Genomic DNA, 11,883 nt, shown 5'->3' with positions numbered 1-11,883 from the left:
TGGGGAAGGATGTTGCAAAGGGACATTCACCATTTAACTGGCTGAGAACCAAAATCTGCCTTGTGCGTATGCAAGGAAACAGGAAGCAAAAGTGACAAAACAGGGGCATTGACTGACCCATTGTGCGTGTGTGCACGGGCACATGTGTGTGCGTGTTATTGGCTTCATCTGGCAGCATTTGAAACACTTCTGTCAGGACCTAAAGGAACTGCTTCTGAATTTAATGCAGCTAGACTGAATGAACTGCAGTCTGGGGAAAATGAAGATCTGTGTCTGACTTCTTTTCAACATTTACATGATTTCAGTAAGCCAGATGCTTGTTTGTAAGTAACTACAGTTACTTTACAAGAAACTTTTTACGTCCAGTGTGTTTTTAAAATTTGGATTTTAAACTCAATGTTAGGAAAGACATGGGGTTTTTTTAATGTCACGAGGGCTCTCCTCCTGGCACATCAGCTGGGATTTTATACCACTCTGAGCAGAAGATACACCCTCTACTCAGGCAGGGCAAATTAAAGAGCGTGCTGAATATTCCTGAAGAAAGAGCTAATAGCAAAAAAAGAAAAGGACCCAGATCTATCTGTACTGACCTCAGCAGTAATATCCAGCTGCCCCAGTTCAAAAGAGCAGAGTGACAAATGCATTCAGGGCAACAGCTGGCCTGGCTTTAGTGCAAATAAACCACCAGCCCGAGCAAACTCTGCATGTCTGAGTAGTGCATGCAAAATTCACTTTTTTGCTTTACCACCTGCCTGCACAATGCAGACCACCACTGTTCCCTCCAAGGGCACATGGTGAGGGTCTCTCACCTCTACCCCAAGCCTCATCCCCACCAAAAAAGCCAGGGAGAAGAGCACAAGTGACAGGTGAGAAGGATCTTTCAAAACAGAGATGGAGCTGCTCTTTCCTCCAGGAATGGTGGAAGACCAGTGGAAGACCACAGCATACCCTACTCTCCACCCAGGGACCAGCCTGGGGTCCCTGGTACCAACTGAGGCAAGGAAAGAGGAGGAAATACAGTGAGGACATTTCCCCACAGGATATCTTGGTTGTTCATGTGAAGCCTGCATTTCACCATGTCTGACTTTTAATGTTATCGGCTTTGTTTGTGCCGACACAATATAAGGTGAAGCGGGAACATCGCAGTTTCGTGCAGTGTGGGCTGTGTTATATTTTCCTCTTGGCTTAGGCCAGGCTGGGCTTGATTTCCCAAGATCCCAAAGTGAATAAATCCTGCCTGATTGCAGCCCCTCCTTTCCCAGAAATCATCCTGTGGTATAAGCCCTGAATAGTGTTTCCTGTCCCCTCTTTAACCCTTTTCCTTCCACCCAAGTGCTTTATGACCCAAGACCTGCTCCAGAAGGCATGGATTCAGTGCGATTCCCTCTTCCTGCCCACTCAGAGGCTGTCAAAAGCCCAAAATGACAGAACTGGAGTGCCAGAAGCTAGCAAGTCACCTGCAATTTCACACCTGCCATCGCTGCTTTCATGGCAGCTGGCGAGGTGAGAAGTTGATGAAGGTCCCGCTTGGCCCAGGCTGAAAGTCAAAGCAACTGTTGGGCTTTTGAGGGAATGTCCTTCCCTGAAGTAGGAAGGCAGGTAGAAAACCTGCTGGCAGCTGCCTGGGGGCATCTGCTGCCTTGCTGAGGAGGCATTTGTGCTTTTTGCACGCTGTCCTACTCTTGGCAGCAGCTTTCCTGAGCTGGAAAAGGCATTGGCCATCAGCAGCTGTGGAAACACTTTCTAGGCTTGGATTTTTTTCTCACCACTGGAGCTAGAGCTGAACTGTGTTGGCCAACTCTGTCTCCCTTCTAGGTGAGATTTAATAGCGCCAGGTGAGTCGCGATAACCATCCAGCAGGTTTTGACTCCACTGGTCAAATCTAACCTGCAGTTTTGCTTGTTTCTTCCTAAAGGTGTGCATAGGAGGGGCTGTAAACCAGGCTAGGGAGCTCCATAGTACAACTGTGCAAATGCTATGTCAGGCTGGACTCTGATGCCTGCTTTTCTTCCCTCCACCAAGCTTCTGCTGCCCACTACCAACAGGAGGATGGCCTGCCTGTCTGTGGGCAAGCCCATTCTGTACTTCTCATTTGACATGAGTTACGGCTCCCAGGGAACAGCAAACCTGTGGACCTTTCTGTCCCTGACCAAGAGCTCACTGCAGTAACTTGCTCCTCTTGGTCTCTAGGCTGAAGATCCCTCACTCATTACCCACCGCCAGCCACACATTGTCAGCATGCTCAAGCCAAGTGGAGGGAGCCAGTACCCTGCAAGAACCAGAAGAATCCCAGCAGAAACAAGACTCAGGACGGAAACCAGACTCACAGAGGCTTGAGTTTGCTGCATGGCACAGACACTGTATGTTGCAGTCTGGCCTCCTGGCCCTAATATCCTCTGACAGCTCCCAGAGCAGGAGCTGAGCAGGTTAGTGATTTGATCACAACACCAACTCCTGCGGGAGCTGCTGCTTCAAAGTGCCTGCTGCCAGTCCTTCAGGAAAGCACGCAAGGAGCTGCAAAGATGTGCAGTCTCCAAAGCCTGTAGCAGTGACTTATCTTCGTGAGTGAAGAACTGCTGGTCATGTGCTGGGTCCAGTCCAGCCTTTGAAAACTGGAGCTGTGGAAGGCAACTTCATCCAGGCCCTGGTAATGACTGCGTGCCTGATGGCTAATTGCTTGTGAAAACAGGAGGCACAGACACAATCTGGGCAGGTCTTATACTGTCCATATTACCAAGGGCCACAGAAACACCCACCCCAAATCAAACACTACCTGTCTGTTTGAGACTTTAAGTGAAATTTTGTTTCTAAGTCCCCTCCTTTCAGACTGCAGATGTAAAAAGCTAAAGCTGCCTGGGTAGCTTGGTTCATCAGGAATGTGTTAAGTTACACCACAAAAAGCATCCCCTTGCCAAGCAGCAAACACACAGAGCTGTGAAAGGACATGCGTGCCTCCCAGTTAATGTCATCTTCACAGCTTCCATAGGTCACAGCACAAACAGATATCCGCTCCAAAATAAGACGCTAGGCAAAGGATCCCATTCTGAACAATGCCACAGGCCCAGGGAGAGCTGACGAATTTAAGGGAAATGGAACAACAGGAAATTAGGAAAGTCCTTCCAGCAAAGGCCCTGTGGCTCTTCAGTGGCTGCACAGGACTACACCATATAGGGGAGTGACACAATGGAGTCACTAAATGACCACCTGGCAGCAGGCATTCCCATGGCCATTCTTGCCAGCACAGGAACTATACAGACAGCAAACAACAGAAGAGCTGTGTTCACAGGCACTGCAACAGACACATCCACTGTGAACAAAATGACTTCCCGAAGATCCTAGAGGCCTGGACACACCATGCCATCATAGCTGGTAATTCATATCCTGAAACAGGAAGAAACAGTGCCAGGAGGGGACAAAGAATCAAGCAACCTGGACAAGCACTGCTAGGGTTTTGCCTGTGCCCTGAACTAACATTAACTACATTAACAAGAGATGGACCCTGTCAGCCACTGGAAGGAGATCCCTTCAGGGAGTCTTTGTCTGGCCTAGGGAATATATGAAAGAGAGGACTAATCCCACACAAATGTGGTCTCACTCCTGCTGCCCCAGGAAGTCACAAGGGATGAAGGTTTGGACAAAAGGGAAGGGATAATTTTGCAGTCTCTTTTCTGGCAATGAAGTCCCTGTAAGATCCCAGGGAAAGCTGCTAGAAGCACCAGCTCTGGTCACCTCCTGGGAAAGGAGAAGCTGCACTGCAGCAGGGTAGGAGCCATGCTGGCTTGAGGAGTTCTTTCCAGAGGATGCTACAGGGCCATGCATGTAGAGGACAACAACAAGGACAGGCTGGGGGACCCATGTGGTGGTTTAGCTCTCAAAACAGCTCCTGCAGGGATTCAGAGCAGGGCGTTTCGGGCTAATCTCTACGTCCCCTCAGGGAACCTGAAGGATTACTGCTCTACATCTGCTCACACGGTTGGGCCCCACCTTGTCAAGGCGGGGGAAACACTGACAGCCGCTCTCAGTTTGTTAATCGGTTTGGAATAAACAGTGATGGGCCCTCTCCACTGTGGCACAGCACCTCTTAATTGACTCCCTTGCTCACAGGCCCGATGGCTTCTCTTGAGCCTTGCGCCTAGGGCAGGGATGCATCTCATGGTTTTGGCAGCAGCTACAGAGAGACAGTGCCACTTCCTTGGCTACATCAGGGGTTGGGGAAGGATGGCCACAGGAGTGTCTGGCCCTCACTGGTACCTAGCCAGCATTAGCCTGTGGCAGTCTCTGGCAACAGCCCAAGCCACGGTGGGAGTGGAGGTCCCTGGACAGTCACCACCAATCCCCAGAGCTGTGCTTTCACCTGTTAGCCCATGGTTTGCTGCACTCAGCTAACGTCCCAGCAGAAGACCTGCATGAGCTGAGGGGTTTGTGCAGTTAACTGTGCACCAAGATCACCTACTTGCTTCTCTTTCTTCTCCCCTCTCCTAAGCATGCCTGTTGCAAAGCCCACTGCTTTACAGGCACCTGCTTTACAGGACACATCTCTGAGCCTTCCTCTTTTTTTTCAGGACTGGTTTAGGGTCCAGCTCTGGCTGTGCGAGCTCCCAGGCAGTCAGTGCCATCTGCTGGCTACTCTTTCCTTGACGCCTATGAAAACGGAAAGCCAAGGGACAGCCTTGCTATTTAGCCAGTCTTCCCCCAACCCTTCACATTCTGCTGCTGAAGCCATATCCCACAGGGCCGACCTAAATCATTTAAATGATGTACATTTCCAAACAGGGAGCATTTCATGTAAAACATTTTATTAAATACTGTTACAAATAGGACAATACATATCAGATTCCAAGTTAGAGATTCTTAATTTATGACTATAACTTAAACATAACTTATTAAGAAAGATTTCCTCATTTAAAGTCCTTTAACAGCTTAATAATTCATGCTTGCAATATATATATGTATAAATCTCGGGCTTCCATTTCACTTGTAAATAATACGCAGGCATGAAATCCTTACAGACACCTCTGAATTATTTTTAAATTACCTGGGCCCAGATCAATGGCCACAGACCTACTCAGGAACAGGTATTTTACAATACATTTACAGTTAACAACACAGAAATATCCACAGTAAAAAAATGCACAATTAAATATTTATGTATACACCTGTATTACAGTGCATAATCCCACAGGGATGAGATAATTTCAGATCCACTTGCTGCATTCAGAGCCTAGAGTACCTAGTACGAGCACTGTGATTCCTAGCGCTATCACAAAAAAGAAAAAAAAGTTTAGAGTCCCAAAGCTTTCTAGGACGTGCAGCAGAAACCCAAACAATTGCCCATATCACTACAGGCATATTTATTGACTGGGACATCCTCTTAAAATAAACTGACTTCCACAGTAAACCAGATCAAGGGTTTCAAGGCTATTCAGTGAATATTTTTTCATCCCAATTATTCTGTTTCTGCAAGTATAACCCATATCTCTCCAGAGAAGACATCTCCAGCAGTGTAGCAAGTGATGTGAAATAATGCATGTCTTCACCTCACCTAGGTACCTTTGAGCAGACCAGAGGAGAAACCAGCCCCCTCTTTAGGCAGCAGCTCACTATTTGCTTACCATCTGGACAAGAGATGGCAAGCTCCCAGTTACAACTACATGACTGAATGTAGACAGTATTTTGCCAGAAGGCCAGAGTTTTACTCCCTGCTTATCTTCAATGGAAATACCAGACAGCTTGAGTTCAAAATTTCTGAGCAATACACGAGGCCAATCATCTTGTCAGCAAAAGGTAAAAACATCTGGACAGCTGCTGATTTGCATGCAGTTTCATTCTCCAGAAATCTGAAACATAAGTAAAGATGGCTCCAATTCCTGCAGAGAGAACAAAATACCTCTATAAATTGGAAAATTGGCATAGATTTGTATTTGCTCTCATTTCAGAGGAATTTTGTATGCACCAGGTAGCAAAAACACCCAAGAGTGGACCTAATATTATATGTGGCTGGACAGAATGCTAAGTACAATTGTCTTTAAGAAGCTGAATAAACATTTCTAAAGCAATAAATCCATCAGTCTTGTTAGGAACTTCCATGCAATGCCAAGATGTATATTAGGTACTCCCAAAGCACATCTTGCTATTTCAGCAGCTGTATACCAGTTGTATAGTAAATATAGCTCTGATTGCTTGTGTGACTAAAAGGAAGAGAATTTGAGAGTGCAGCTATCTCACATGCTTACCTGAAACACCTGGAGTTAGACATTCTGGCCAGCACTTTGGAAGCTACCTTCAATGGTTAGGCTCTGGCAGCTACTGTGAAAAACAGAAACAAAAAGTACTTTAATGACAACTGGTTTGGATGGATGCTAAAATCAAATGGATTTTAGCAAAGTAATTGCAGTGTTTTTCATGCTGCTTTTTGAGACACAACTTACCTGGAAGGAGTAAATTTCTTTGCTGCAAGAAGAATAAGAAAAAGTATTAGCATTTCAAGATGAAAGCCCCCTCATGCAAACTTTTTCTTGTACTAAAAAAACCTCTCACTTCTGAATATCTGATAAAAAGCCATTATCTTGCAACAAATCTCACAGGCAGTTATTACTGTGTTGTCATGAGCCCCATCTCAAATTCCTATTCACTTTTCCTGGCAGTAATTACTGATAAACAGAATGTTGCTTTTTTCTTCTAATTCTTGTTTTCTAAACAATCGTGTTTTCTTATTTTTTATTTTTTTAAATGTTCATCCAAAAGCCAAACACAATCTGCATGCCATCTTCTTGAAAATAATTTTGAAATTTAAGTATGGGAATTTTCACTTTTTCAAAGAGCAAAGTATTGGGGTTTGGAGGTGGTTGGTTTTTTTCCTCCAAATTTTTCAGAAAGGTAAACACAACTAACGGACCCAGTCCAATTGCTCACCTTTCCTTCGTAAACGTCTTGCCAGCCAAAGGAGGAATGATGCCGTGGACAACAGAGAGGCACTTGTGGCTGCTATACCCACAGTTACGTAGCTGAGTTGTTCAGAGGCTGAAAGGATGAAGAAGTTTCAGTGAGATTAAGAGGCATGTGAGATCTTCGAAGCCCTCTACTCTTCCTTTTCCTTGTGCTCTTCAAGAGGAACCAGAACTGCAACTTGTAACCCTTAAGTTTTCTCTTGCTGAGACAGGACACATCCCATACACACTGTAACGAGCGGCATACTAAAAATTATCCCACCTACTGCAAAAGCAACAGCAAGGCAAAAAGGGTCTGTCTAATCTCCAGCCTCACATGATAATTTATGCTCATCTTATTTTCGTGTTTCAGTTCATATTTTAGTTCCCACAGTGCTGTTTTCCTCTTTGAGCAATCTCGTTTAGATCAATGAAATCTTTCAAGGATCTAAGTTCTGCTCAAGCAAATAAAGTGGAGTTGAGCTTTTAGGACCTCAAGCAAAAGCATTTCAGGCAGGCCAAGTATGTTTCCACTGAGGACAGGGACAGAGCTCTTACTGCAAGTTTGAGACTTCTCTCCTGTAAAATTACAGCCTTTGACAGAAAAGCTCTGTGAGATCTTTTGGCTGAGGAGTTCACCCACAAAATTATCACACCAAATTAACAAATCTGTAACATTTCCCAGTGAGAAACGCTTATGGATGCAGATTTTTCTCCACAAGATTCTGTTTCTCTGAAAAACCTTTTTTTAATTCATATGGAAAAAGCTCAACATGAGAAACATTTCAATTGAAAACCAAACGACACAACCCAAAAATCAGGTTGTGGCTTTTGCTTTTGCTTAAGAAATAAACATTTTTCTACCAAAACCTCATAGGAACTTTTCTGCTTTCTATTTTCCAAAAACAAACATACTGAGAGTTTTTGTTGGGCTTTTTAATTCATGGACTTCACTAGAAGTTCTAGCTCACTGGCTGCTGTTACCTCCTCCACCCTTCTATACCTCATCTGACTAGAAACCCAGTGCCACCTCTGTGGCTAGTCACAGGTCAAATACCTTCACATGTGGGCAGGCTAGCACTCCAGTTTCCTGTATGACTGCAGTCAAGAACATGCGAACCATTGAGCCTCCATCCTTCTAAGCAGCTAAAGTGGCAGGCTGTGTTGTATGTGAAGTTCCCAGCACCATGTAAGCAATCCATAAAGCCTCTCTCAGGAGTGGTCAGTGGTTCACACTGTACAACTGAAATACAGAAAGAAATGTTTAGAAACTTCCCCTGTCCTAAGCAGGCATTTCTAAGGCAGGGCAAGTCACAGCTTAAAACACAAGAGTGACTGTGACTCTGACAAAAGGCAGCAGAGTTTAGTTTGGAGCCAGTACCCTATAGGAATACAGATTTCAGTGCACTGTCTAGTGACAAGAAAACTGTATTTTCCAACCCAGTAAGTCTCACCTTTGCATTTTGGCACTGGTTCTGACCACCGTCCCTGTGCTGTGCACTCAATGCTGGATGGGCCATCCAGAATGTAGCCCTCAATGCAGCGGAAATCACAATGCGAGCCATAGGTGAGATCTGAAGGAGCATGGTCACAGGTCACAAAGCCTTCTTCTGGCCAGGTTACAGCCTCACACCTCACAGCTGCAACACACACATCACAACAGCAATCAGCACAGATGCCTCAGGAATTCAACATGACAATGCTGACAGCCCCAAGTGCTCAGGTGAGCAGGGATAAGGAAAGGTACCTGCACAGGATGGCTGCTGCCTGTCCCAGGCCCCAGAAGACCCACACTGCAGTGTGGCTGGTCCTGTCAGGGTAAATCCTTCCTCACAGGTGAACTCACAGGTAATACCCCAGGTGAGCTCCACAGAGGGATGGGAGCAGTTCATAGCACCATGGGCAGGCATTTCTAAGGCAGGACAGGTCACAGCTGAAAAGCATAAAAGAAAACACAGAGCTTAGCTTGAAACAAGCAATAAAAGTTTGGCTTTTTGTTTCTTTCCTGAAACTTAGCAACATATCCACTAAATGGAAGCAGCTTTAGAAAGGAGATCTACTATGCTGGCATTTCAGAAAGCAGACAGCAGTGGAAAGATCTCGAAATGGAAGATTGACTCTTAAGACAAGGCTGTAAATGCATCTGCAGCTCATGACTGCAACTAATGACAATCCAAAATTTTCCCATTTGACTACTGCTTGGTGGTGTTTGATGCTTTCATAGGCTTCAAACAGTAGCTTATTCTAAGCTGAACACCTCAAAAAATAATTTCTACAGTCAGGAGTAACTGGCCTGTTGTAAGCAGTTTCACAGCTAGGTCATCTCCATTCCCTGTTCCCCACTAAGAGGTAGAATAGTCTTTCCGTACAGAGAAATCTAGAGCAGGGCCAGAACATTCATCCTGCCCATTTCATCTCTTCAGGAACAGAGACCTGTGTGCTGCAATGAAATAGCACCTTCACCACATAATTAATTACAAAGGGATGGGCCAGAACTTTAATTTGTACCTACTAACAAAGTAACACTGAAGTTTACAGAGCTACATATAATGTAGAAAGCTCATCTATCAGTGCTTGAGAAGCTCACCTTTGCATGCTGCGAGGGTGGCAGACCAGACTCCAGAAGAGGTACAGTATACAGATTCCAGTGCAGTCAGTTCATAGCCTTCCTCACACTGAACTGTGCAGGACGAGTTGTAGCCGAAGTTCTTCAATGGGTGGTCACACTCAAGGCTCCCATGATCAGGTTTCTTTAGTGGATCACAACTCTCAACTTCAAAGAAACAGAAGAAGGTGCAGTCAGACTCATTGGCTCAACGGGTAAATCAACAAGCCAGACAAACTGAACATTGGCTACCATGAACGTCGCCCTGGTTGAAAAGCAGGATGAAGTATCTTACCGAACTCGCATTCTGGTCCATAGAATCCAGGGTTACAGTGGCAGGTGTGATTGTTAATAGTTTCTATGCATTCCCCACGACCACTGCAGAGTGAAGGGTTGCAAGAAGCTGGCAAAGAAAAAAAAAATACAGCAAGTTATAAAAGAATTAGCAATGGCCACTAATGAAACCTGGCTAGCACTTTATCTTTCTGGCACTAAACAAGTACTTTATAGCAAAAGAAAAGCAGGGTGTTTAGAGCATAAGACTCCCCAGTCATTTCACAGAAGCATTTCAGAAATCATCATCTTTGACAGAATAGCTCACAGTGAAAGGATTCTACTGGCTTGGAAACTCCATGATCACTTGTTCTCAGGTAGATATTAGCAATATTTAAAATGCAAAAAGGAACAGTATATTATGGGGTAGGGAGAAATCTTCAACAGCCACATTCTTCATTAACACATCACAGCTCTAATTTGGTTGATAATTGACTTGGGTTTTTTCTTTTCTTTTATTTTTACCTAGCCCATAGCCACTTTTACACAAAGTGTCTAATCCAGTGGTCTATAGTCAGCAGGCAGATGCTTCCAAAAGAGCCAGTCTTATCTAGCTGAGACACCCACTTGAGAGTGGGATGAAAGTTGCCACCTGGAAGAGTCTGTTTCTCTCCACTGATTATAGAGAAGGTCTGGTGATTTGCTCATAAGAGATGTATAATATTCTGGGAGCTAAAAGGTGAGATTAATCCAGCTTTTAGAACAAGAACAACCTCAGCCCTCTAAGTAAGGATAAGTGTACAAGTGCTTACAGGGTCAGGTAGTCAAGACGTAAGGCTAGGTTAAATAACTCATCCCACCCACCATCTCATCTCCACAGAGGCACACTAGAAGCGCCTTTATCATACTATACCTGTGTAGCACAAGGCGACCTTCTTTTTCTCACACTGCTCATCGTTCCATTTGCCATCATCCTTCCCTCTTTTGATGTAGATTTCGACGCAGTCCTCGTTGTTCCCTTTACCATTTGGCTCACCTGAAGCCCAGTTTTCTGCTTCTTCTGTCAGTTGTTTGTTAGTTCCAATCCAGGTCCATACATCATTAATTTTTCTGATTCCAATCCAGTAGTAACCCGGATTGAAGGGTAAGAAATTATTGAGATAGTTGATTTCCTCCTTATTCTGAATGGCAACCATGTTAGTATACCTCTTTTTGCACCACAGTTCTGCTTCCCTGTAGGTCATGTTTGTGTCTGAATAATGGTATGTCCAACAATTCACCCCCTGCAGTATTGTAAGTCCTAGAATAAAAAGATGCCAAAAAGTTGGTGTCTGACTTTTTCCTTCCTCTCTCTCTCTCTAGATAAGAGTATATAAAGCTCTATAAATACTGCAAACTTGTCAATATCAGAAACTGCATAAGAAGTAGTGGCAATTATTTTATAAACAACTAACTGGCAAACTCCAAAACAGGCACATCAGCATCAAGTACAGAGACTTCAGCCTGTGAAACTACGTCCGATCACACAGAGCTTTGCAGATTTCATAGCAAACTATAGGAGCCAATTATGTATTTGACAGGCGAGCAGGAAAATGTGCCGTCACAGCTAGAGGTTCTTCTATGTGAACCCAGCCTCGAGCTAATTAGATCAGGTTCAAAAATGCTGTTTAATTCTGAGCTCAAACAGAGCAGGCACACTGACATTACCACCCAACTAGTTTTTCTACACTGAGGCATACGTACTTACCATAAGCAAGAAGAGATAGGAACTGCAAGCAAATCATGTTTCTGAGAATTTTCTCTTCTCTATCTTTTAAGCAGATGGCTAAAACAATCAAAGGAACACATTGTAAAGAAGAAATACTGACTTTTTACAGTCTTATGTACTATACTGTCTATACAATCTTTTCTACATACTTTTAAACAATTATTCTAAAGACTTAAGATTTCAATTTTTAGGCAATTATTCATTTATTCATTTTAAAACAGTTCTTAATGTCAAGATAGCTTTTAAATGCAAACAGCTTTTAAAGAGCACAAAACACAGCATTTAATCTGTCCAGTTTTCCTTTCAGCTGA

The 11,883-nt window shown here is 44.2% G+C and overlaps 1 protein-coding gene across 1 annotated transcript; it reads right to left on the bottom strand.

Annotated features, from left to right (window-relative positions):
• Window positions 1–6,248: 6,248 nt before the first annotated feature.
• Window positions 6,249–11,588, bottom strand: SELE (selectin E). Its single transcript, XM_010180422.1, has 10 exons — window positions 11,552–11,588; window positions 10,718–11,104; window positions 9,827–9,934; window positions 9,514–9,699; window positions 8,674–8,859; window positions 8,381–8,566; window positions 8,047–8,169; window positions 6,913–7,020; window positions 6,429–6,450; window positions 6,249–6,306 (listed from the first exon to the last, which is right to left on the bottom strand). The coding sequence occupies exons 1-10, from the start codon at window positions 11,586–11,588 to the stop codon at window positions 6,249–6,251; spliced, it is 1,401 nt and encodes a 466-aa protein (XP_010178724.1).
• Window positions 11,589–11,883: the final 295 nt, after the last annotated feature.

The sequence above is a fragment of the Mesitornis unicolor genome, unplaced genomic scaffold (assembly GCF_000695765.1).
Source record: "Mesitornis unicolor isolate BGI_N332 unplaced genomic scaffold, ASM69576v1 scaffold8743, whole genome shotgun sequence".
In the NCBI taxonomy this organism is placed as follows: Eukaryota; Metazoa; Chordata; class Aves; order Mesitornithiformes; family Mesitornithidae; genus Mesitornis; species Mesitornis unicolor.
The sequence above is the reverse complement of the archived record's forward strand: the minus strand, read 5'-3'. Positions and strand labels throughout refer to the sequence as shown.

Coding starts and splice junctions, on each gene's coding strand:
- SELE (XM_010180422.1), bottom strand. CDS start 11,588: ATGATTTGCTTGCAGTTCCTATCTCTTCTTGCTTATG. Junction 8,567..8,673: donor GCAGCAGCCATCCTGTGCAG/GTACCTTTCCTT, acceptor TGTGTGTTGCAG/CTGTGAGGTGTGAGGCTGTA. Junction 8,170..8,380: donor ACCAGTGCCAAAATGCAAAG/GTGAGACTTACT, acceptor TCTGTATTTCAG/TTGTACAGTGTGAACCACTG.